This window comes from Stigmatopora nigra, chromosome 17 (genome assembly GCF_051989575.1).
Source record: "Stigmatopora nigra isolate UIUO_SnigA chromosome 17, RoL_Snig_1.1, whole genome shotgun sequence".
Taxonomy (NCBI): domain Eukaryota; kingdom Metazoa; phylum Chordata; class Actinopteri; order Syngnathiformes; family Syngnathidae; genus Stigmatopora; species Stigmatopora nigra.
The window spans coordinates 8,952,947-8,978,943 of NC_135524.1; the positions used below are offsets into that span (position 1 = coordinate 8,952,947).

General features: G+C 36.6%; 2 protein-coding genes and 1 long non-coding RNA gene across 6 annotated transcripts; 2 read left to right on the forward strand and 1 right to left on the reverse strand.

Annotated features, from left to right (window-relative positions):
* Positions 1-16: 16 nt before the first annotated feature.
* Positions 17-6,348, forward strand: rnf170 (ring finger protein 170). Of its 3 annotated transcripts, none has more exons than XM_077736863.1 (7): positions 17-189; positions 972-1,133; positions 1,214-1,292; positions 3,047-3,161; positions 3,720-3,793; positions 3,892-4,023; positions 5,507-6,348. In XM_077736863.1, the coding sequence occupies exons 2-7, from the start codon at positions 991-993 to the stop codon at positions 5,774-5,776; spliced, it is 813 nt and encodes a 270-aa protein (XP_077592989.1). In that variant the 5' UTR covers positions 17-189; positions 972-990; the 3' UTR covers positions 5,777-6,348. The 3 variants fall into 3 exon arrangements, with proteins under 3 accessions (XP_077592989.1, XP_077592990.1, XP_077592988.1); XM_077736864.1 differs by lacking the exon at positions 17-189 and adding an exon at positions 194-264; XM_077736862.1 differs by lacking the exon at positions 17-189 and adding an exon at positions 196-429.
* LOC144210283 (uncharacterized) lies at positions 6,042-11,114 on the reverse strand. Its single transcript, XR_013329344.1, has 3 exons — positions 10,903-11,114; positions 10,732-10,813; positions 6,042-7,275 (listed from the first exon to the last, which is right to left on the reverse strand). It is a non-coding gene; the product is annotated as an uncharacterized LOC144210283 (long non-coding RNA).
* Positions 7,574-23,475, forward strand: hook3 (hook microtubule-tethering protein 3). Of its 2 annotated transcripts, XM_077736859.1 has the most exons (24): positions 7,574-7,775; positions 9,443-9,528; positions 9,785-9,857; positions 10,077-10,127; positions 10,698-10,830; positions 10,917-10,984; positions 11,164-11,226; positions 11,702-11,785; positions 14,628-14,791; positions 14,851-14,991; positions 15,146-15,233; positions 15,636-15,749; positions 15,847-15,957; positions 16,029-16,113; positions 16,192-16,261; positions 16,884-17,024; positions 17,266-17,353; positions 17,735-17,766; positions 18,442-18,524; positions 18,608-18,708; positions 18,787-18,891; positions 19,025-19,096; positions 20,045-20,181; positions 21,670-23,475. In XM_077736859.1, the coding sequence occupies exons 1-24, from the start codon at positions 7,719-7,721 to the stop codon at positions 21,683-21,685; spliced, it is 2,163 nt and encodes a 720-aa protein (XP_077592985.1). In that variant the 5' UTR covers positions 7,574-7,718; the 3' UTR covers positions 21,686-23,475. The 2 variants fall into 2 exon arrangements, with proteins under 2 accessions (XP_077592985.1, XP_077592987.1); XM_077736861.1 differs by lacking the exon at positions 21,670-23,475 and having other exon boundaries at positions 20,045-21,494.
* Positions 23,476-25,997: the final 2,522 nt, after the last annotated feature.

Consider the following 25,997-nt stretch of genomic DNA (forward strand, 5'->3'; position numbering starts at 1 on the left):
ACAGCTCTAATAGAAAAGTGTAGTTTAAAAATGAACAAACTATTATTAACCTGGACAAAAACAAAAATGAAAAAGCGTAAAACTGACATTTAAAAACAAACATACTGTGAGAGGATCAGCTCTTAATTTCCGATGGGTGTCGGCTATTAGCTGCATGACTAGGAAATCTCTCTCATTATAACATCTTTGGTAAGACTCAAGACGCTTGTCAAACAACGTAGTGAAACGAATTGCTATTGCTAGCTAGGTTGAGGCTTGTTAAAGGTAATGCCAAACAGACTTCATCAAATGTACATAATTTGATTCACAAGAACGAGGCCACGATATAAATTGATGTAGCGTTATGGCAGAGCATATTTACTGGATGGCAATAAAGTAACGTCTTTTGAGATAGTCTTCTCAGATAGTTTATTGCATTTGAACTAAAAGGTGAGTAGAATACTAGTTACAAAATCTTCATTGAACATGCCGATCAAGATACAATGTATTTGCGCTGACTCTTCTTAAGTGTCATTTTATCATCTCGTTTTTTCAACCGCTTTATCCTCATTAGGGTCGAGGGGGGTGCTGGACCCTATCCCAGTTGACTTCGGGACCGAGGTGGGAGACACACTCTGAACCAGTGGCCGGCCAATTGCAGGGCACAAGGGGACAAACAACCATTCACGCGCACACTCATACCGAGGGTCAATCTAGAATGTTCAATCAGCCTACCATGCATGTCTTTAGATTAGAATGTGGGGAAAAAAACAGAGTACCCGGAAAAAACCCATGCTGGCCTGGGGGGAGTATGCAAACTCCACACAGGTGGACCGACCTGGATTCAAACCCGAGTCACTCACTGTGAGGCCGACACGCTAACCACTCATCTAATGGGCCACCCTTTTTAAAGTTGTTGTTGCAATTTAGGTATTCAGTCCTGATGATGAAACTTAATTGTATATAGTGTGATTTATCTTTATTGGTTCCAGTTTTAGGTTATGAGTGTGGATGATGGAGGACAATCCATGTGGAGACGTGGACTATCTCATTCAAGATGAAGACACCTTAATTGAAGGTGTCAGCAACCAGGTTCTATTTGTTGTGGTGTTAACCTTTACCTTCCTGGTGGGGATCTTAACACTATTATGCCGGTAAGCATATACAAATTATTATAATAATCATAATAGATAGCCTGAACCGTATCTCCCTACTGTTCATGTTTATATTTCAGAGAGGAACAACCTCAGAATATTCATCCTGAGAACCAGGAGCATGTTCACGCTGTCCGCCAGCAACTACAATCAGAGCAGGTATTTTTGGAAAGGAAGGTTTCCCTGAGCATCATAATCTCAAATGTGTCCCAGGGAAACCACGTTAATTTTACCCTCTTTATATGTATTGTAAAATAAGCAGAGGTGCCCGGCTTGTTTAGAAGCAAAAGACAGTTGTTGCGTTATAAAAAAAATCGCTTTTGAAAAATGGTTTAGATGAAAAGTGAAAATTTGAAAATTTGAGTTAAACACGTGGAACAGCAAACATTTGTATACAATTATGTACAGGCATGATACAGAAAAAGCTCAGCACTTCAGCTCAATCAAGCAAAATATACATATATGGTATGAGAAGCAATTCAGCAGTTCAATTCAACCAAGCCAAAGTGTCAGTTGGATACCATAACAATATCATGTTTGAGGATTGTGTAGAAATATAATTCTCTTTCATGGGCATCCTGAAAAGTGAATGAAAAAACATCAATATTCTTGAGAGAGCTAAGGATAAAATGAAGTTTGCTTACCAAAAACCAAGACAGCAGCACCCACACAGTTAGCCCAACCCATTGGAAACAATAACCATCAACACGAATTACCCAAATAAACCAAGCAGCAGTAACACTTTAAAAGCACATTTGATTGTGTTAACGACGACCATCAACTCGCACCCATAACTCTGCATCCATGCCCTGTTTACAAAGCACAGGAGGCCCAAAGACAGCTATACCTCGAAATGCAAACAAATCAGGGCCAATCAAGGCTACGGTTCTGGGCGTTTTCCAATGCTATAAGAATTTGTAGAATAACTATTACATTTCAAAATCTCTGTAAGCAAAGATTTGCGTCATAGCCTGTGACACACGTAGCAAGGCGGGATGCTATAGAGATCGAGGCTGTCAAGAAACCGGCGAGTGTGTTATGGGCTATGGATCCTAGGAGGGAAAGAAACTAAAAACCGGAAAACAGGATTCACAGGTTCTTGGACCAACTCATTTGCATTTATTGCCAATGTGGAAGGATTGCTGAAGTGTTCGCTTTGTAAAGAGAAAGTGTTACATAACAAAAAACAGTCTTGTGGAAAAAAATTCCAGGCAGTGGACGACTCAATTCAGAAATAGAGAAAAAATACGATTGTATTACTTCTGGAAAAATTAGAGGGCCGCAAAACTTTCCAGATTTCACCACTTCCGTTCACAAATGGTGAAAAGGCACGTTATGCACGTTCCATTTTGTTGTTGTATTATTCAATCCTCAAAATAGAAGTGACGTACATTTATTTTCTTTATTGTATTTTTTTAATTCCATAATAGCAATGAAACAGCATTAATATTTCAATTAAACTTGAGGCGGCATCACACAACAGAGCAGTCATGTGGTGCGTCATTCTTTGGTCATTTTGATAGTATGTTAATATTGATACATACATGTGTTTTGCAACATTATAAGGCTTATGTATGGCTTTTATTTTTTGAATCTCCAGACATATTTGTTTTTTTGTGTTTTTAGTCCAATTTGGCTCTTTAAACATTTTGGGTTGCCGACCCTGTCTGAGATCTTTCTGATCTATGGCCCTGCTAGTAATATACAAGCACACACCCTGTTTACTCTCTTTGATTTTGGCCTTCTTAACTTTTTCTTATCCTAATGCTTTCACTAGAATATTCACTATTTATTTTGTTAGAATTTTATGCAACTAATGACCCATCAATGTTTTCTTCAATTCAAAGGCAAGAAAAAAGAAAAACATGACACTATGCCATGTTAATACATGTTTTCATTTGAATTTATGCTAGGAGGAAAATCCACAGCCAGAACCCAGACAGCAGTATTACAGAGATATGTCTTGCCCTGTGTGTTTGCAACAAGCTGTTTTACCGGTTGAGACAAACTGTGGTCATCTTTTTTGTGGTAAGAATATTGTGCTGTTAGTATTGTTTGATCTGTGCCATGTTTGCATTTGGGGAATAAAGGATGGAGTTAAAGGGGCATGCAGTACAAAACTGAATCTTGGCTAGAGGCGAGAGTTTTTAGTTGGGGCATCTGAATGGGAAGAAATTAGAATCTGTGTGCATGGCTGTTAATTTTGCCTGACACCAGTTCTTGTATGACATTCTACTTTTTTTTTCCTCGAGGTAATATAGCGACTGAATTGCATCATCAACTTCAAGGATACTTGATTACAGGAAAGGCAATACAGTACTATTTACAAGCTAGAATGAAAAATAACATCAATGGGTTACATGAGTAATGTTGAATTTTACATTATTGGAATATGGTTTTCTTAGTCAAATTGACAGTCATGTATTTTAGGAATTAATTGTTTGTGAATTTATATATGGGGGATTTTAGTGATTTTTTTTCTATTGCTCATTTCAGGTGTTTTTTTTTTCCTTTCAAATTTGACAGTGAAGATGGCCACCTGTCCTGTTTCCATATTTAATGCAAGTGTAATTTATTCCTGTATAGGTTCCTGTATTATAGCCTACTGGAGATATGGTGCCTGGTTGGGTGCCATTAACTGTCCCATATGCAGACAAATGGTGACATGACACACATTATATTCTGTGTAAGATTATATGTATTTGTTAGTGTGATTCATTTGAAGTTATACATATATTTTCCTTGGCCCTGTTTTTAGGTCACATTGCTTTTCCCACTGTTCCATGAGCATGCTGCTCCTCAAAGGGTACAGGATGGCGAAGCAGAACCTCAACTCATCTTAAGGGACATCAATGATTACAACCGGCGCTTCTCAGGGCAGCCAAGATCTGTGAGTTTTGGCAATCAAATCGTCAATTGCTAATGTTGTCCTGCTTTAAACATGATATACGCATACGCGTCAGTCACATCCGCCTTTTTACTATGTAAATATAGCATGTCAGCAAGCAATGTACCCAGACGGTCAAGCTGTCACCGAAATAAAGCGACAGCCACAGAATCTTGAATTTAGTGTATACAAAAGGCACACTTAACTGATTGGGCATCGCGTCCACTTTGGGGATTATTTTATACATTTGTCCTATGTGAGTACCGTATTTTCACGACTATAAGGCGCACCCTCAATGAATTACATTTTTTTCCATTTATAAGGCGCACTGTCTATTTTGGAGAAAATTTAAGACTTTTAAGTGCGCCTTATAGTCGTGAAAATACGGTAATTGCTATTGACTTCCAGGTACGAAGCACTCACGACACAGTCACCTCTAGAGCCAGCCATTGTTGATGTTATGGATTTTTTTGTATGAAATCTTGCAGTGGGGGAGTAGCTATGTGATGGAAGATTTTGCAAACTAAGATTGCATCTGCATATTTAACAGTATTGTTTCAGTTCAGGCATTTGTGTTTTTTTAATATCCGACAGTGGTGGTTTTTCGTTTTTGTTTTTCTGTTTTTTCCATATATAAGGCACACTGGTTTATAAGGCGAACTGTCTATTTTGGAGAAAATTTAAGACTTTTAAGTGTGCCTTATAGTCGTGAAAATACGGTAAATATGTGTTTGGATGGTTTATTATCGCTTAATAAGGGGAATTGCAATCATTGAATGGTAAAGGGAGCAATTGCCCGAGGTTGACAGGTATGCACGCGGTGGAGAAAACGAATTAATGAATGACAAATTAACCAGATACAATGTTTACCTTTTTGTTAAAGGTGCTATAAAATGGCAAATCTGTCAAAAAATGAAAATGACTGCACTAATGCAATTCATTTTACATGTGGAAAACAAAGTTAGCACTCAAATGCAGCTATTTATACTATTTTCCAATTATTCCAGTAAAAACAGCCACATTTTTTTATAATTCTGGTTGAGGCATCACAACCATAATTGATGAGCATTTTAGCTTTCTTGTGCTGGCTAGCTAGCACACGTTGACAGAATAACAGTATGGTCACATGGCAACAAGAGAGTCGAGCGCCTATATATAGCATGCTACCGGACTGCAAAAATCTCCAGCTCGTTCTGGGTGTGACATCACACACTGTTTGAGATTTTTAGTGGCTTGTGTCAAGGCCTCTGACAACAAAAGTCTAGTTAGAATCTAATTTTATATTAATCCTATCCTCTCCATTTTTTTTTGGATGGAGTTGTGTCCAAAACGTGATCTGCTGACATTTTAAAGTCACTTGTTGTAGTATTTCATAGCACCTTTAACAGTCATTTTTTATTGAATGAAACCATGTTAAACACAAGGTAAGTAGTATTAAGTCATAACTCATTGTTGATTATTTTCTTTTCCCTCCCATTTCACTCAGTTAATGGACAGGCTACGGGATGTACCCACCCTCCTCCGTCACGCCTTTAGGGAGATGTTCTCGATGGGGGGCCTCTTCTGGATGTTCCGAATTCGAATCCTTCTCTGCCTGATCGGAGCCCTGACTTACCTTGCCTCACCGCTAGACATCCTTCCCGAGGCACTTTTTGGCCTGCTGGGATTCATGGATGACTTCTTTGTCATTCTTCTGCTCTTTGTATACATCTCCATCATGTACAGGGAGGTGGTCACGCAGAGACTCAATGGCTAAGCTGGTGCTCCTTGTAATTCAAAGACACTCCTGCTCTTGTGACACTTTGAAAGTTAAAGCTCACCTCACAATGGAGGTTTAAAGCTGAGGAACTCACCAAAGGGAAGATTCTCAATACATCTGGTTTGTTATGCTTATTTTTTTGCTACTGTGCTCGGATCTCTAGAGGCTTCTCTATACTATACTTCTAAATAAAATAATAAAACTTCAATCAGCCTAGTTGTCAGCATGTCTGCTTCAAAGCTTATGTGGAGTTTTGCCTTCATGATAAGCTTGAATGTTAGGTTTATTGAAAACTGAAAATCAATTGATGTGAATGTTTGACTGGCTGTGTGCCTTTTGTCCTCCGGTTTATAAAGTACAATGATCTTTTTATGGTATCAAAATTGAATTTCCTCATGGTATCCTGTTATGAGTTACAAGTATAATATTGGAACATAATTCATCTAGTAGGGAGGACACAATTGAGGGGTGTTAGCATTTTGTTTTGGACATTTCCATTGTAAGAAAGGACCATGTTTACAGAAGATTCAGTACATAGTACCAACACAAATGTGTGGAATTAGGATTTTTTTTTTAAAAAATTTAAACATCTCTGGCTGTGAACTGGTGCTTACTGTATACTGGACATTTGATCCCCTTTGTTTCATGGACTTGGGAAATAAATGTGATTCTTGCGCAATAATTACAGTGGCTTTTTATCTAAATATATTACTCAGCACATAATCACTCAGTGTTTGTTGAGGGAGTTAGTCATTAAAGTTTTGTTGGGTCAAATCCTCCAACTGAGTGATTCTGAGGCTGCAGAGCAACCCCCACCACAATTGTTACAACATCAGAATACGTGCAAATACATACAGCAGCAGTAATCAATGATACATCTCATCATTTATGAATCAATTGTGAAATGCTTGGTGTGATGCAACATACATATACAACAGATAAGAAACACCTTTTTGCGAGAAAATGTTTTAGGGTTCTATGTATTAGAATTTGTCACATTTAGGATGTAAGAACCTATCCCATTCACGTTTGTTTTTTAAATTATTTAAAAATATAGCATTAAACCCGTGATGAATACAAAAAAGTACGATATTAGTACACTAGATACTTATGGTGTAAAATTCCTTTATCAGAAATGTGCACACATTGCATTTATTAAATTTAATGTAAAAAGTAAGTGTAATTAAGAATTGATGTGTGATTTAACTGCAAAACAAATTTCTGATCCACTTAATTCTCACTAGGGTCGTAGGGGGTGCTGGAACCAACCCCAGCTGACTTCGCGCCAGAGGTGGGGGACACCTTGAATTGGTGGCCAGCCAATCACAGGGCACAAAGACACAAACAACCATTCATGCTCACACTCACAATTTAGTGTCCAAGCCTGTGTCATAGCCTACCATGCATATCTTTGGAATGTGGGAGGAAACTGAGCACCCGGAGAAAACCCACGCAGGCCCGGGGAGGACATGCAAACTCCACACAGGTGCACCGACCTGGATATATATAGATATAGATTCAAATAAAAGCAGGGATAATCAGAGGAACCTTAAAGTTACTGCAGAAGCATTTTCACTGATTTGTAGAGTACAGTTTATATGTTTTATTACTTTTCAAATCATTGAAATTTTCCTGTATATCACAAAATATGGCATTCAAAGGGGGAGTAGCAGACTTTTCCCATCCATTTAGGTAATGCTTTTGGGCAGATTTTTGTGAGATCTTTTTCGTGTAAAATTTGGTTTGGAAACATTGGTTGATAGCAAAGGAAGGAACAGAATGTGTATGTAGCCCAAACTCCACCCACCCAGCCTGTCTGAGGCAGACGCCGGTGCAGGGGAGTGAGACACACCGAGAGCGAGAGACCTCTGGAGCTTCTGAGGTTACTCCAAACTTTACGCTCTATTTATCATCTACATTCTGTCTACCTATATTTACAATGTCTACATCGGGGACCTTGGATCGCGTGGAGCTCTGCGAAAGCCTTCTGACATGGGTAAGTCATCGAGCGCAACGTCACCAGTCTGTGTTGTTTTGGCTAGCTAATGTTAGCATATAATGCTAATGCTAAATTATGAGCTAACAGTGGTGACGTGAATAGGCTGGAGGAAAAATGACACGAGCTTGACGTATGCAGGCCAGCTGTTGGCTGCCTGCATTGTGTTGTTTTTTTGTTTGGAAGCTTGCAGGCAGTCTTATCGAACGAAATATTGTCATCCGTGCAACCTTTTTTCGAATTTCCTAATAGATGTCATGTTATTTTGTGGCAGGCAGGTCAAGCGGTTTATAGAATCATCTCATTTCATTTTCTGAACCGCTTTATCGTCGCAAAAGTCGCGCGGGGTGCTGGAACCTATCCCAGCTGACTTCGGGCCAGAGGCGGGGGACACCCTGAGTTGGTGGCCAGCCAATAGCAGGGCACAAGGAGACAAACAACCATTCACACTCACAATCATACCTATGGGATATTTAGAGTGTCTAAGCATACATGTCTTTGGATCCTGGGAGGAAAACGGAGTACCTGGAGAAAACCCACTCAGGCCCGGGGAGGACATGCAAAATCCACACAGGTTGACCGACCTGGATTTGAACATAAGTCCCCCGCTGTGCTGCCGACACGCTAACCACTCGCTCCAAAGGGCCGCCCTTTCTTAAGTCGTTGGTACAATTTAGGTAGTTGAGTCCTGATGATGATACTTAATTGTATATAGTGTTTTCTCCGCCTGTTGTTTATAAAATGTGTGATTTTCCATAAGCTTTTTTTCTATATTTTTTAGGTGTGTGTACAGTATACAAAGATGATTTAATTTTATAGCAATAGATATTTACAACAAGGGATGTAAATATAATTCTGTGTATTTGTATATATGTTTTTTTTAAAGTTATTATTTGAGCTACTTTTCTCTTCATGGTCTTTTGAACTGTGATATTCAAAAAGTAGGGAATGTAATAAATGAGCTGAGTTCCAGATTTTCATTTCCTTTATCAAACATGCCTGCTCTCAATTTGACTGCCTCTGTCACATGAACTTTTAACATATGGGTTTGAAATTCTAGGCTTCGGTAACCTTTTTGACGAAGAAAGCCATTAACAATTCATATTTTCAAACATTATTCCTTGAGAGTCATACTAAGAATTTAAAAGTAAAAATACATGATGATATGTGCATTTATTAATAATTTCATCTCTTTGAAAATAAAAAAGTGCCAGAATTCTTTTGGGAACATTTTGAGCTGTTGCTATTCAATGAGTATCAATGAGCGTATGCATGCTGAAGATTCCAGTGAAGAAAATTTATGATTAAAAAAAGTGCTAGAGATCATGTCGGCGCCACAGTTCCAGCGTGACTGATGCTCCCATTGGTGCGTTTGGGACTTGGGTCTCTCACCAGCAAAACCCATATTTTACCACACAGGTTAGCGGAGTGCCATAGACACCCATCAAAACAGCCATATATGGCTCCCGAGCCATAGCTTCCCTACCCCTGTTCTAGGCAATAGATTAATTTTACATTGAGCAAAATCGGAGATGGTGTCTTTAATCAGTTCTACTTCTTAATACTAAAGTAGTTTAGAAGGAATCTAAGGGTGTGCAACATATAAAATGATTTTAATACCGGAACGACAATTTGATATTCCAATGTATTTTTGTTTTTGTATTTAGGTTCAAACATTTGGGGTAGAGGCTCAATGTAAAACTGTTGATGATATGACGAGTGGCATCGTCATGGCTCAGGCTCTACAGAAGATGTAAGTAGAAAATCTCAAATCTTGCATTGAATGTATTGTGGTGGTTTCCCTTAATTTTCTGCACTGTTGCAATGGGAACATGGTAAAATGTTTTGTGATTCTCTCCGGGATGTATATTATTTGTTGTGTAATTAAGGTGGTTTCCCTTAATTTTCTGCACTGTTGCAATGGGAACATGGTAAAATGTTTTGTGATTCTCTCCGGGATGTATATTATTTGTTGTGTAATTAAGACGTTTTCCTTTTTCTTTTTGTAGAGACGAAGTGTATTTTAACGATGCATGGATTACTCGCATCAAGCCCGATGTGGGGGACAACTGGAGGTTAAAGGCAAGGATAGTCTTAAAATTTTGTCTTATTAATTCACATGTTGTGAATGATGTGTATTTTTGTGGTGCCAACGTCTGTTTTTTTTTTTTTACCCATGCAATATTTGTCTTAATTTCCGGTAACTCAATGTAAATTATATGGAAAAGTACTATTTGTGAGAAATGTAGCCACTTTATTTTATTAACAAAAAGTGTTTGTGTAATTTTGCTTTTGTTTCAGGTCAGCAATCTAAAGAAAGTTCTCAAGGGTATCCTAGATTACAACCAGGAGGTAAGACTAATTTCCTTAGTTGATTTTTTTTGGTCATTTTTGTAGCCGAGTGGCACCAAAACCCATTTTGCTTTAACCATAGCATTATAAAAAACAAACTGCAATGAGATTCTTTCAAAACAACCCTGTTAATTCATAAGACTGTACCAATTCTGGCGGTTAGCGCGTTAGCCTCACAGTTCTGGGCTCGAGGGTTCAACACCAGGTTTGCCCTCACTGTGTGGAGTTTGCATGTTCTCCCTGGGCTTGCGTGGGTTTTCACCAGGGACTCAGGTTTTTTTATACATCCAAAAACAAGCATGGTAGGCTGGTTGAGCACTCTAAATTGCCCCAAGGTATGAGTGTGAGCGTTAGCCTTGCGATTGTCTGGCCACCGATTCAGGGTGTTACCCACCTATTGCCTATTCTTAGCTGGTATAGGCTCCAGCACTCCCCGCAACCCAGTGTTGATAAGCAGTTTGGTAAAGTAAAAAAATGTAACAATTCTGCTCCTGCTTTTAAATGCCTTTACAACTTAATTGACATTTGAAGAAACACAGCCATGGATAATAATCTACTCTCCCTTTCAAGATTCTTGGGCAACACATAAACGACTTCACGCTACCTGACATCAGTCTCATTGGAGAACATTCTGACCCTGCAGAACTTGGAAGGATGCTTCAACTCATTCTAGGCTGCGCTGTCAACTGTGAACAGAAGCAAGGTACACATTATATCGGCCTGTTTTAGTCAAAACATAATAAGTGTACATAAAAAAAAGAAACAAAAGCATTACCTTTGTTCCTCTAGAATATATCCAAACCATCATGATGATGGAGGAATCAGTCCAGCATGTGGTCATGACTGCCATCCAAGAGGTAGATTAAAAAGTCTTTGATGCCTTTATGAGATATTTACTATAGTCATTAGTGGTGTTTTCCTAGACTTCATCTTTTATTCAAGTTGAGTGTGTGGTCGGATTAAATTTGCCAACATTACTGCACCATGTTGGGCCATGTAGTCATATCTTAAATCAACTGTTTTGTGTATCTGTCAGCTGATGAGTAAAGAAACGCCAGTAACAGGAGGGAATGACTCCTACGTGGATCTAGACAGACAGGTATGCGCACGTGTTTTGACTTCATATGACATGCTGGTGAAACTATTTGTTGAATAATTGTCTTCGCATCGTTGAACTGCCTGGGTGAATTGTGAATACCTAAATGTCAACCTGGGGCCAAGGTGTCTGTTATGAAATGTCGGTAATTACCTTAATACTTAAAACCTAAAAGTTGTGTTTAATAGTAATTAACCTGACTGCGTTTTACAGTTCATATTATTTTTTAAATTAATTGTAAGGTTTAATGTTAAGTGTTAAGAGTTTTAATTTGACATTTTTCTAATATATTTAACACTGTTATTGTCCATCCATTTCTTTTCCTAAAACCAACAAGGTAAACAAAAAATAAATAAATAAAAAATAAAGCTGACAGAAATTGTTTGAAATATGTAAATTTGAGTGAGATAATATTAATTGATTGACAGACCTCAATTTTGCACTAAAGTGAATGATTTTAACTTATTTTACATTTTAGCTGAAGAAGTCTGTCGAGGAATTGAATGAAGCTTTGGCCACAAAGGAGGAAATTTCTCAGAGGTGTCGTGAACTCGATATGCAGGTTGGTTTCATTTTTGTTTGGAAATCACAGTCAAATGAGTAATTGGCCTTTTCTCACGTTAAATGATTTATCCCTATAGTTCTACAATTTTTTTTTATCGCACTTCCTTTTATTCATACTGTCCCTCTTCCCTAATACTAATATTCTGTCGGTTTTCTAGTGTCAGCTGATTACAATTTCCATATTTATTCGCATATAAGCCACATTTGTTGGACTGAATGATGACTGAATCAAGGGTACGGCTAAAATGCGCATAAAAAGACGACAAACACGGAACTGCAAGGTGACAAAGACGAAACAACGTAACACCATAACGCCATGACGCAAGACAATGCAGTCGGTGCGGTCATTTATTTCAAAATAGAGAAAAAGGTAAACAAATAAAACACTAAACAAAATTCAAGAAAAACAAATGAACCGTGTATTGCATAAAAGGTGAAAAAAACTCGCCTGTGCTTGCCACTGCTCGCTCATGGCGTCATCAGCCCACTGCAGTTACAAACGTGCTCTGACTAGCCAGACGCGTGTAGCCTTGATGGATTCGTAGTGTTTACCATGTCAGCACATCCCAATAGTATTGAAGGCTGATCGAAGGTCTTGCGGTCGATCGTTAAAATATCAGCCTTGATACCTGCGTAATTGTATCTCATGCTATTATTGCACCCAGAGACTTGGTGAACATTATATGGACACACTTCCTGGTTGTGCTAACGTAACTTCCTTTTTTAAAGGAAATTGTACATTTGTGATTATGAATAAATTCCACTTAAATGTTTTTCTTTAATTTCTTGTTCCAAAGTGACAACTATTGCAGTAACATGAACCATAAAAAATCGAGATATTTTGACATTAGAAGCAATTTGGGCGCCACAATATCTTAAACTTCTGATAAGAAAATTGTAATTCATTAAAAAGCATCAGGTTCTCATTAAGATAGACTTAGAGCTTTTTTCAAATTGAATGATTTCATATTTTGCATTTACAAAAGCAGGCATATTAACTATATTATTATATTGACCCTAATAATGTGCTTTTGATTCATACAGTATCTCAGAAATACCCCGTGCAATGATTTTTCTTAGGATTTTCTCTTCAAAGTAATACATTTGTATTCCCTATTAAATGCATGAATATTGAGGTGAAAATTGTGAATGGGGGGGGCTTATATGCGAGAAATGGTAAAATTCAACCATTTTAAGGCAATTTTAAGGGTGCGGCTTATATGTGAGTAAATACGGTATTTTTTTTAATCCATGCATGCATTTTCCTCCATTACCAAAACTATCATGTGGTTTAAGGAAGACCGAAAATTTTGTGTGGAATCTGTCTCTTCTATTTTCCTGACTTCTTGATACTATGTGCCTTGCTTTAAAGGCCCTCCATATTCAAGAGGAGCGCGATAGACTGAGGTTAGAGTTTAATGAGCTAGAAGAGAGGGTAAATTCAAACTTTACTTCTGCCTCTTTTTCATTCATTATGTGTGCTGTGTCAAATTAGAGAAAAGTTCTTTTCAGCTTGCTTGCATCAATTTACCCCTTCCGTGTGACAGTACACATTTGTGTCTGCACACAGGAAACCTGAGGTACTCTGGCCACAATTGCAGAAGGGTGTCAAGTGTCAACCCTTTAATACTAAATTCTAAAATACTATACCTATATTTAAGGAAACGCAGTATAGTACTAATAGACTAACAATGAGCTGTAGCTTTTGCTTTGCTTGGTTTAAAATTTGATACTTTTTGCACAAAGAAGAAAATATCAAACAGTCTCTAGATCTTTGTTGGTTTGCCCTGTTGAGGTTTTGCTGTGTGTCTGCCTCATCACCTTGGCTAATATTGCTATTTAGAGACTAATTAAGGTGTTTTATAGAGCTGGGTGATATGGCCTAATTTTTTTTTAAAATTACCATACCTGTCAACCTCTGCCGTTAACTGCCTTTATAAATGATTATGATTCCCTGTACAAACCCCCCAAAAACGTACAAACACCGTACGACGCATGTTTACTCGCGGTAACTCGTTTCTTACTATGTGGCTCCTCCATGCTTGCTTCCACGATATTTACTCTATGTATATCTACGCATGCGCATGTCATCCTTTATCGATATTGCCGTACGCACCGCAAAAAAAAATACATACGATTGAGGATAATTTTTGCTGGTATACCGTGACAATAGTAACGATCGATCACAGTAGCGTCGTTGGCTTCCAGCCTACAAGACTATCTGGATTTTAGCCAAAAGGGTCTTGTTGAGATCGGTTTTCATAAATATTGGCGATTTTTTTTTTATTTCCTCGTGTACGGCATACATGATTTGAAATGGTAAAAAAAAACAAAGTATAAAACGTACAAGTTGACAGGTATGAATTACTGATGAACATTTCTATTTACATTCCATTTCCTTTCAAACTAAATGAAATGCTTGAAAAGTATACAAAGCTTCACCTCACCCCTTCATAAATAAACTTTACCCATTCTTTCAGCATTTTATCTCACAACTACTGCAGCCCCCCGGGTCCCATTCAGTTGCTTACCTCAAATTCCCCTAAAATAATATAGTAGTTAAATTCAAATAAAAAATCTGTGCTTTGTTTTTGGGAAAAGACTTTGATTTTGGAAATGATTGTTGAAACAATCTTCATTTGGAAATGATTGTTAAAATGATGTTCGAACAAAGACAAATGCCTCTACCTGACCCATTACATTTTTAAGAAATAGTTGCCAGGCCTGGTAAAATTAGCTAAGCCAAGCACAGCCATGTCTTTAGTGCACTGAACATGGGGGAAGAAAATGAATTACCCAGCCATAATGCTTTCTAACTTTTTTTTTTTTTGGAACTTAAGGTCGCAGCTCTACAGGAAGAAAAGAGCAGTTTGCTAGCAGAAAACCAGGTTTTAATGGAAAGGCTCAATCAGTCGGACTCCATTGAGGATATAAACAGCCCGGCTGGACGCAGACACATTCAATTACAGACTCAATTAGAACAGCTGCAGGAAGAAACATTCAGGTATGATTTTAGAATTTTTTTTTGTCATGAAAGTTTTATATTATCCTTCTCACTTCTAGGTTGGAAGCATCAAAAGACGACTATCGAATCCGTTGTGAGGAGCTTGAAAAGGAACTCCTCGATGCGCGGTCACAGAATGAAGAACTCACATCTCTGGCTGATGAAGCCCAGTCACTCAAAGATGAAATGGATGTCCTCAGGTAAGCAATCTCCTTTTTTTCTGTTATTTTTATCTATCCTGAAAAAGAATCACAGGTTAAATGATTTTAATGATTAGCTTTTTTTCCCCATAGACTTTTTAGACTTGGCATACCGCTAATAAAGAATAAATTATACATTTTATTTTACAACTAGGCATTCATCGGACAAGGTGTCAAAGCTTGAGGGCACAGTAGAACACTATAAGAAAAAACTTGAGGACATGGGACTTCTCAGGAGACAGGTATAACCATACATTTTCCCCCAAAAAATGTTCCAAAATTGCTTGCAAAATATGTGGATAATTCATACATAAAAAAACCATATAATGGAGTTTTTATTTCAAACATAAGAAAAAGTGCCAGATCCCACAAATAAAGGACACAATGGATGTCCATCGTTATTTTTTTTACATTGTACCATCACATTCTTCTTTGATTATATTGGATTCAACCCTGTTGAATCATAATATGCTGATATAAGGCTGAGACATCTTTACCATTTCGCTACAAGCCTAATTGTATTACCACAAGCCAAAACAGGGATTACAATTCCAAATCATATATTAAACTAGGAAATGTGGTTCCTCATGAAAATAATTCTGTTATGTAATCTGTTTAATCCACTTGTTTTTTTTTTCTTAAAGATTAAGCTTTTGGAAGAAAAGAACACTGTGTTAATGCAAACCAACATTAGCTTAGAAGAAGAGCTTCGAAAAGCTAATGCAACCAAAGGCCAGTTAGAGACATACAAGAGACAGGTAATGCAAATGGCCGTCAGCCATGTTTCTTCTCAAGTCTCACGTGTAACATGAACATTCTCATTTTGGCCATGATTGTCTTTTATGCTCTGCGCAGGTTGTGGAACTTCAAAACAGACTGTCAGAAGAATCGAAAAAGGCAGACAAGATGGAGTTTGAGTATAAGCGTGTGAAAGAGAAAGTAGATTCTTTGCAGAAAGAAAAAGATGTATGAGCACTTATTTTATACATTTTTCTGTCACATAAAACCATTTTTAATCATTACCTTTTTTCATGTAGCGTATGCGAACGGAGAGAGATTCTCTAAAGGAGACCATTGAAGAACTGCATTGTGTCCAAGCCCAAGAGGGACAACTAACATTAGGTATAATGCTAAGAATGTGACAAAATCTGAGCAATCTTTTTCAACAATACGCAATGACAAGATCATTATTTTGCCCAGGTTTTCCTCCACTTTCCAACACCGATGGCTCTGATTCTTTGGCGGCTGAGATCACAACGCCGGAAATTCGGTTAGTTCTTGTAATCTCTTGTATCATAGTAATCTCTTTTTTAGAGTAATATCTGTGCAGAGCTGCTGTTCACTTTGCAGCCAGATGCTTTGCAGCTCATTCTCCTTTCGACTACAGCTGTTACATATTTTAGTTTATCCTGAAATGTGCCTGCTCATCTGCCTTATGCAATAGCTACTGTATTTTCTGGATTATAAATCAGTTTTTTTCCATAGTTTGGCCCAGGCTCTGATTTATACTCCAGTGTGACTTATGTCTTTTCCATCTTTATTATGCATTTTATGGCTCGTGCGATTTATAATCAAGGAAATACGGTGCTGACTGACTACTGCTTTCCAATAGGTTTTGAATGTGTTGGTGTAGCCACACTTTAAAAAAAAAAAAAAAACATGCTTCACATCGGAAACCCTAACTAAAACTGCATTTTGACCTTCACTCTTCCTGTATTGTTTCTAATTCCATCTAGTTCCAAATGTCAGTTTCAGTTTTAGTCATGCCAAACGAATTAGATACGTGCATACCAGTGAATAAAGTGGCTTAAAAAGGGCGTACCACTAGTTGGTTTAGAAGGGGAAAAAAAGTTCCCAGCCTCATTTCCTCTCTGGGATGCATTTTCCCACAGGGAGCATTTAATCCGCCTTCAGCATGAAAACAAAATGTTGAAACTGGCCCAGGAGGGCTCGGATAACGAAAAGATCGCACTCCTTCAAAGTCTGCTGGAAGACTCTAACCGGAGGAAAAGTGAACTTGAGACGGAAAACAGGTCAGCATAACATTCAACGACATGACGTGTATCTATTTATAACACCCTCCCCTCACACCCAAACACACAAGCATGCAGAAACAAGAAATACTTTCTAGAAAAGTTTATTCCAAGACCGAGACAGCAACCCTTTACCCCGAATTCGCCTGAGATCTTAAATGTAATACCATCCAACTGTAAACTTCATGCTGTGTGCAAAACAATGTTGTCAAACTGGTCTCAGTGCCTTGCGTGTTTTCAGGTTAACCAACCAACGCTTGATGGAGGAACAGAGTCAGATAGAAGAGCTACAGAAAAATCTACAAGAGCAAGGCTCTAAAGCAGATGATGTACGTAATTAAACGGTTGTTTGATTTGATACTCTCAAGGATGTTATGGGATTTAAGGGGAACAAATCAGTTTCTTAGCAATACTTGTTTGGTTTGAACTCTTTGTAGAACTTTAGTTTTCTCCTCCTCGCTTTCTTTTTGTTGTTCATCTCTTCTGTTCCTAGTTTAAGTTAGCAATTGTGAAAGAAACGTAGAGAAAAAGATTAATGTCGATGACCTTATTTTTCTGCGATTTTTGTGTAATTTGTGATGACCATTAGTCCAGTACTCGGTAGTTTTTCCTATTCTTTCTAGTTTTATCTTGGTACTAAATACTGGTATTTTGATATTGTTAAATGAGAGATTGTGTTAATCTGGAATTCTCTTTCATTTTCATTTCAGTCCAATATGAAGAAGAAATATGCAGAGCACATGTATGTAATTTTTGAACACACCCACCAGTTTTCTCTAAATCTCAAGTATTTCATGGAAGCCATGTCGGGTATATGGTCACGTAGGCCAGTGTTTCCCAACTGTTGGCTGAGATGTTTGTAATATTACAATATGGAATTTGTGTTGGTCAAATTTCAATTTTAATGTCTATGTTCTACTAATTTCGTCATATGCAGCTGGGTATGATGACGATTAGGCTTTTGTCGAGTCAATGATGATAACAAAGCCTATGTCCAATTATTATTATTATTATTATTATTATTATTATTATTATTATTATTATTATTATTATTATTATTATTATTATTATTATTATTATTATTATTATTATTATTATTATTATTATTATTATTATTATTATTATTATTATTATTATTATTATTATTATTATTATTATTGTTGTTGTTGTTGTTATTGTTATTATTATTATTATCATCATTACTATTATTATTATTATTATTATTATTATTATTATATTACAATTTTCTTTTGTGATATTACAATATAGGACTATTTGGCAGGTAATTTCCCGTGGCACACCTGACAATTTCTCGCAGCATAGTGGTTGGGAAACACTGATCTAAATTCATCCCTTTCAAAATGTTTCTGCCGTCAGTATGAGCTCTATTCCATGTATTTGTAATCCTCCTCACCAGGGAGAAACTACAAGAGGTGAACAATGATTTACTCAAGAAGAATGCCTTCATTGATGAGCTGGAGCCCAAATATGCTGCCACCTGTGAGTTTACAGTAAAACTCCACCTGTTCTGTTATAGAAAGAACTGTGGTTGCATCTGATGTAATGTTTTCCCTTTCCTTCAGCTCAACGAGTGGATGAACTTGAAGAGGCCTTGAAAAAGAAAGATGATGAGATGAAACAGATGGAGGAGAGATACAAGAAATACCTGGAGAAAGCCAAGAGCGTGAGGATTTTATTTTACCTTTTGAAAAAGTGGCAAAAGACAGCAGAGCACACATAACAGATTACTCCGGATTCCCAGGTTATTCGCACTCTGGATCCGAAGCAGAACCAGGGCTCGGGTCCAGAAGTTCAAGCCTTGAAGAACCAACTACAGGAGAAAGAGCGCATGTTACACTCGTTGGAGGTAATAAATAGGGCTATCTCATAGAAATTGGGGAAGCCACACTGAAGGCCAAAGATGAGTCAGGACATGAGTGTGATTATTTTATAGTCTTTAGTTAAAATTATGTTTCCATTGTGTTGTTTTTCCACCACAGAAAGAAATGGATAAAACAAAGAACCAAAGGGATTACGAGGAGAGACTGATAGTTTCGGCCTGGTACAATATGGTAAGACTTGACATCAACAGATTAAAAATGCAGCCAGTGAAATCATTAATGCACGACTTCTCTTTAAGATTTTTATCCTGTAATGACAAATGGAGGCACACATGCCATCTTAATCACACATACCCCCATTCATTTTTTGTGTTCCATAATTACTTTCACCTTAAATCACAGAAAGCTGGGCCATTTGATTAATTTCAATTACCGTATTTTCACAACTATAAGGCGCACTTAAAAGTCGTAAATTTTCTCCAAAATAGACAGTGTGCCTTATAATCCAGTGCGCCTTATATATGGAAAAAACAGGAAAAACAAAAACAAAAAAGCACCACTGTCGGATATTAAAAAAACACAAACGCCTGAACTGAAACAATACTGTTAAATATGCAGATGCCATCTTAGTTTACAAAATCTTCCATCATATAGCTCCTCCCCCACTGCAAGATTTTATACAAAAAAATCAACATTGGCTGGCTCTAGAGGTGACTTTGTAGTGAGTGCTTCATACCTGGAAGTCAATAGCAATTACCATATTTTCACGACTATAAGGCACACTTAAAAGTCTTAAATTTTCTCCAAAATAGACAGTGCGCCTTATAATACAGTGCGCCTTATATATGGAAAAAATTTCATTCGTTGAGGGTGCGCCTTATAATGCGGTGCGCCTTATAGTCGTGCAAATACGGTAATAATTTCAGTACCCAACCCTCAAAAGGTGATCAGATTATTTCATGCACAAATGTTTAATGACTAGGTATCAGTACAGTATAAGGCTGATCATCACAAATCTTTGCTAACACATCTTATCTGAAAGAACTGTAATTTCCCCCTCAATTCATCAGCATTTTTGGGCTGGTAATAATCGATTCCTGCAACACCATCTGTTTTAACATGACTGAATCACATTTAAATTATGCTAATGGTGTTTCTTCTCCCATTTTGTTTTCTCAGGGAATGACATTCCAAAAGAAGGCGGCTGAAGACAGATTGGCCAACACCGGATCTAGTCAATCTTTTCTTGCCCGCCAAAGGCAAGCCACCAGTTCTCGCCGCTCCTACCCAGGCCACGTCCAGCCAGCTACCGCAAGGTAGAACAGGAAAAAAGTGTGACAGCAAAACTACCATGCAAAGCCCTGAACCGTTAATTGCAACTCCTGCCTATTGATTTGATTTGTTTTTCCATCCTTCTTCCTAATCAGATCCATGAGGTAGAGATGCAAGACTGCCAAAATATTTCACCACTTTTTAAAATATTTTCCACCTGAGCATATTTTCCCTAAATCAAGTGATGACCCAGCGTTACTTTATCAAGTGTTAATAGTCTTATCGAATGCATTGCTCACCACTTTAACCTCAGCCTCTATAGGTTTCTGCTGCCAACAAATAACAATGTGTCAGGTTCCTAGTTTACTCATTTCATCTGATATTTATTTCTATTTTTAAAATGGAAGCTAAGAAATTTTATTTGTCCATTTTAATTCCCAAATTAGCCGATGGGAAAAAAATGTCTTAAAATTATGCAATAAGTTCAAAAGGCTCAGAGGCTTCATCAGCATGCATGTATTTGGTTCACTCATAAAACGTTTTTTACCAAAAAAGGAATTTTTAAGCATGCAGTCAAGACAATAGCGCAACTTCATCGACTGATAAGTGATCACGCAGTTATTTGAGCACCCCTTTTTTCCATGATTCTCATTTCGAACCCCTTTTAAAAATGAACACTTTTTATTGATAATTTATGAAACCCTAGATGTGACCTAATTTAAACTGTGGCTGGAAAATACAATGTATTTGTGTTGACACATTTTTAATGCGTGCACACAAAAAAAAGTTCAGATATATTAACAATGTTGGTACTTTCTACATAAATTATTAGATTAGATGGAGGACTTAATTTATTGCCATTTGGGGAACTGACCTGCTTCTTCTGATTTTAAGAAAATCAAAGGCTGCAAGGGCAAACTTATTTGTCAGAGAAATTTGGACTCTAAAAAATAAGTAATGTAATGGTTTTTGATCGCATAATTTTAGAACTTTTCTCCAAATATTAAATCTAATATTACGCAAAAAAAATTCTCACAGAAACTAAACAACCTCTGGTTCATGTTAAAGAAAAATAAGCAACAAAATGACTGTTTCACAGTTTGCATCTTGTATTAGTATAATCTATAATTTAAAATTCATCATATTTTCATTTTAACCTTGTAGAAGTTCAATTTTTTATCTTGTTATATTCATATTAATTATTCTCTCTGAATATTACATTCTATGACTTCTTGCAAAAAACTGTGCTTGGGAAACACTGATTTAAGTAACAACACCCATCTAGCGTGGAAGCTGAAAAATGCAAGTGAAAGTTGGCTTATTTAGCATTGTTTGTTGGCCATGTTCAATTATATTATATTGCCAATTAACAAAAACAGGTAACTCTGAAACTGAAGCCACAATTCAATGTATTTTACCACATCACTTCTGGGGTTTCATAGTCAGTTCGCTCTAATCAAGACTAAAATTGCTGCTAACACGCCCAGCTATCTGACCATCATCTTATGTTTTCCTCCTTCCCCCACTAACAGCAATATCCCAGCATGACTGGCACACCAGTGACCGGGCTCATCTGTGATCTGTGCTGGCGAAACCCAAGGCGCACAATGCATGAAATACCGCCTGCTGACTCCTTGCATGACTTTGCAGTGACTGAGTTAACCCAGCGTATATACAAACAGCAGCATGACCACTAACGGGCGTCTGCAACTTTGCAATTCGCAGACGCACCCTTAGAGGGAGCCGCGGGAAAAGACAACTGGGGATTCCTTTTTAATCGTGCTTTTTTATTCAGTCATCTCTTGTTTTGGGGGTTAGGATTAACCCATTACTACCATCGCTGCTGCTTTCTTGTTACTCACAATATCACATGCTATTGCTTCCAACCTGCATCAGGTCTTATAAAACTGTTACAAAAGGCCTCATACGGGCTTCGTAAAATCTGTTCGGAATACCTCAACAGCAATTTTCTATTTGTTCAATAGTGAGCAGATGTCAGTATTTCATAGGAAAACTATCGGAAGAAGAAAAATGAAAACAAAGATCAGTCGAATGCTCCTCTCAGATGTGAGGGCACTTATAATATAAAGATATGACCTCTCAATGTGACACCATAGCCTGCTAAATGGGTTTTTACCTCAATTTTAGCTGACAGGAATAGGATAGGAATTAGTTCCCATCCAACATAGAATTCACAAACAAGTCCACTTTCAACACAGGCTAATCTCAAGTATTTTTCTAAGATAGAACATATCAAATTACTGTGTATTTTGTGATATAATGTAGATTCCATGCTCATCTATTTAGTATACTTGGACATAAAGCAAGCACCTGTTACATAATGTCCAATGACTTAAGAACCAGTATTGAGCTGAATGTAAGTATTCCCACTTGTGAATAATTTCTTTGAAAAACAAAGATTCGTTAGAGAAGCCAATTCCTAATATTTTTTTTTAATATTAGAAAGCCTAAGCAGACAAAACCCCTGCCTTAAAAAGTTTTCCCCTTATGTGTAACTTGAGTATAATTAGGTCAATGCTCTCATGCAAGTGTGGTGTACCTGTGTCATGTGTTATATTTTTAATTTTGTGTAGCTGTTCAATCATATTACTAGTATTTTCTTTGCAGCGGTTGCTATAGGTCAACAAAAGTTGGTGGTGACATGCTTGTTACAGGCATAAATGCATACTTTGACACATGGTTGATGGTTAAGTCCTCCAGTGTGTTAGTGCCTTTGTTACTGATGCGATGATTTTTAAGGCAGTGATGCAAGCTGACATTTTATTGTGTCATTTTGGAAAGAAAATAATAGGAAATGAGCGTCAACCTCATAGTTGATTGTGAACCAGGGTTGTTTAGGGCTTATCTTTTTCACATTATACTTTTTACATTATAATGTACGAAATGGTTTAACATATGCAGTGTGCTTTTTTTCCTTTTCTTTTTTGAAAAACTTTTTTTATTCTTATTTATTTATTTTTTTCCTGTGCTGCAGTTTTTACTATTACATTACACACTTTAAAGGTTCCATATTGTTAAATAATCGTCTTATACTGGTCAAGAACGAAGTAGTTTCATGCAGTGCTTTCATTTTAAATTAGATTGACATAGTTTAACAGTCTGATTGATAAATCAATTCTGTGTTTTACCTTTCTTGCTTGCCAGGGAAATCATTATTTCAGGTTTTATTTGTTGAATTTTTGTAACAGGAAAAGCACATTTTCAACCTCAAAATTCATTTTAATTAATCTACTCCGATACTCCAAATGAACATATCTTACTTGTGTGACTGTTTCCTCACTTGGGAATTGAATAAAATGATATTTGGTAAACAGTCACCATTGCAGTCAATACCAACTTCATTTAAAAAAAAAAAATCTTTTTCCAGACACTTCCAATTTTTTAAAATTTCCTCATTTGAACTAGTACTTTAATTGATATATATATATATATATATATATATATATATATATATATATATATATATATATATATATATATATATATATATATATATATATATATATATATATATATATATATATATATATATATATATATATATATATATATATATATATATATATATATATATATATATATATATATATATATATATATATATATATATATATATATATATATATATTGTTTTTGTTTTTTTTAAATAAAGGTTAACAGTCAAGATACAGAGGCATACTAAACACATCCTTTTGCTGTATTTTTTTCACAATTATTGCTTGAATTTATGCATAAGTATTACTAATGTTAGCTTTATTTGACTAGCTTTTGTTTTAATGCAATAAGTTCACCATATTCGACTGGGGAGCCCTTTTAAGATGATTGGCATACTTCAGTGGTAACAATACTTAAAAAATATATTTGTACCAAATTGTACCACGTTAAGGTCGTAAGACTTAAAATGATTCATCTTTTTTTAATCTAGCCAAATGCTTGGACAGTAACCTGTAAAATTCATTTGATGAATGAAGTATTATTATTAACGGAGTGTGTTTTAACTGAACTTTTTTCGGGGGATTGATTGGTTTTAATGAACCTGTCTTTTTGCTTTAAAAAGCTGAAAATCTTAATAGGGAAAGTTATAAGGAACTGATTGAACTTTGTTTTCTTTTTTTGTGGGGGGGGGGTTATCTTTTATGTTTAAGTGTAAAAAGAAAACAACTTCGACTTGAGATTGGATTTTTTTTTTTCAGGTGGCTCGAAATATGTCCTAAATGCCCCCTTTTAGGTTATTGGACTCCCAACTTTGTTGTGTACAGAGAGAAAAATGTCAGTGTTTATCTTTGTGTACTTATCTGGACAAAAAAAAGAAAAAGAAAAAACTTTCCATTTGCCAAGTTTTCTATCCCAAGTATACACTTATGTACATAAGTCACATGATGCAAAATAGAAAGAGTCTTTGAATGCTTTAAAAAGTGGACATAAAAAAGTGTTGGGTGGATAGCATCTATCTGATATTGTGCATATTTGGAAACAACCTTGTAAATAAAACTTGAATTAAAATATATTTGGTATGTCTAAATTTTATTGGTCTTACAGGCAAAGGTATATTTTGGATTTTTCATTTCCTATGTCGATTGATTAACGCGATGGTCTCACAGTTCTGGTGTCGAGGGTATAATCCTAGGTGGGTCCTCACTGTGAAGGTTGTATGTTCTCCCTAGGCTTTTGTGGGTTTTCTTTGGGTACTCTGGATTCCTCCCACATCCCAAAAATATGAATGATTGACTGATGTTTCATTGGTGCATCATTGGATGGTTGCTGCCAGACCTCCCAGGCAAAATTGATAGGACGTTTAGTACCGTCATTGGCAGCCAATGAGTTAATACTTATTCATGATATATTTTGAGTTTGATTTATTTCATAAAAGGAGAGTAGATCTTAATATACAGCTTTATGTTGGTGAACATATATGTAAGATTATAGCCAAAGCCTAATTTCCATCTTTAGTCCTTTGTGCAGGTTGAAGAGCTTAATAACCTGATCTTTTTCTTTTTTTAACCAGATTCTGATCGAAAAATAATTTTTAGGCCCAATTTAAGATGATGTTTAGGCCCAAATTAAGTTTGGATCGGAATCCCTAACACAAACGAATGCTTGAATCAATACCAAAAAAATAACGGCCATTACAGGCAGCAGTAGCCAAACTCCTAATTCATCTACCATGCAACTTAACTAGATATATTTTTTAAAAGCAGTTCAGAAAATGAGAGATGAGATTATGTTACGAGCGTGTTGCCGTCCAAAAAGTTTTTCTCCCCTCCACGCACTCCACGTTGTACTGAATGTCTCATTTTAATATTGTATATCATTATCAGTAGATAGTTATTTGTTACTCTGTTAGTTGATATTGAATTAGAACCAATACAAATGTGTTTCCATTGTGATATCCTGTTTTGGGTGTTTTTTCAGAGAGTGGGAACAAATTAGTTTGTATTCAGTTCATTTCTATGGGAAAAGTTGATTTGAGATACGAGTAAATCGACATACGAGCTCTGTCCTGCTACGCATTAAGATCGTATCTCAAGGTATTAGTGTCGATGAGTTCTTGTTGCCATCAATTATGTAAATTCCCAAGCTGCTTCACAAATAAGAGCACTGAGTTTTAGTCTGAAGGAAACTTTTTGACGGAATTATTTTTGACATTTTTGAACGACTAAAGAAACATCAACAACTTATTTCCCCAACATTCCTCTTTCCAAAATATCAAAATATAATTGCCGAAATATTCCGCTGGGATGAAAATCAGCACAAATACGAGCCCTCTATTATTTCTATGCAGCATTGGTTGAAAATCTGGCGCGATATCACAATGTTCTCATTGATGTGCACAATCGTG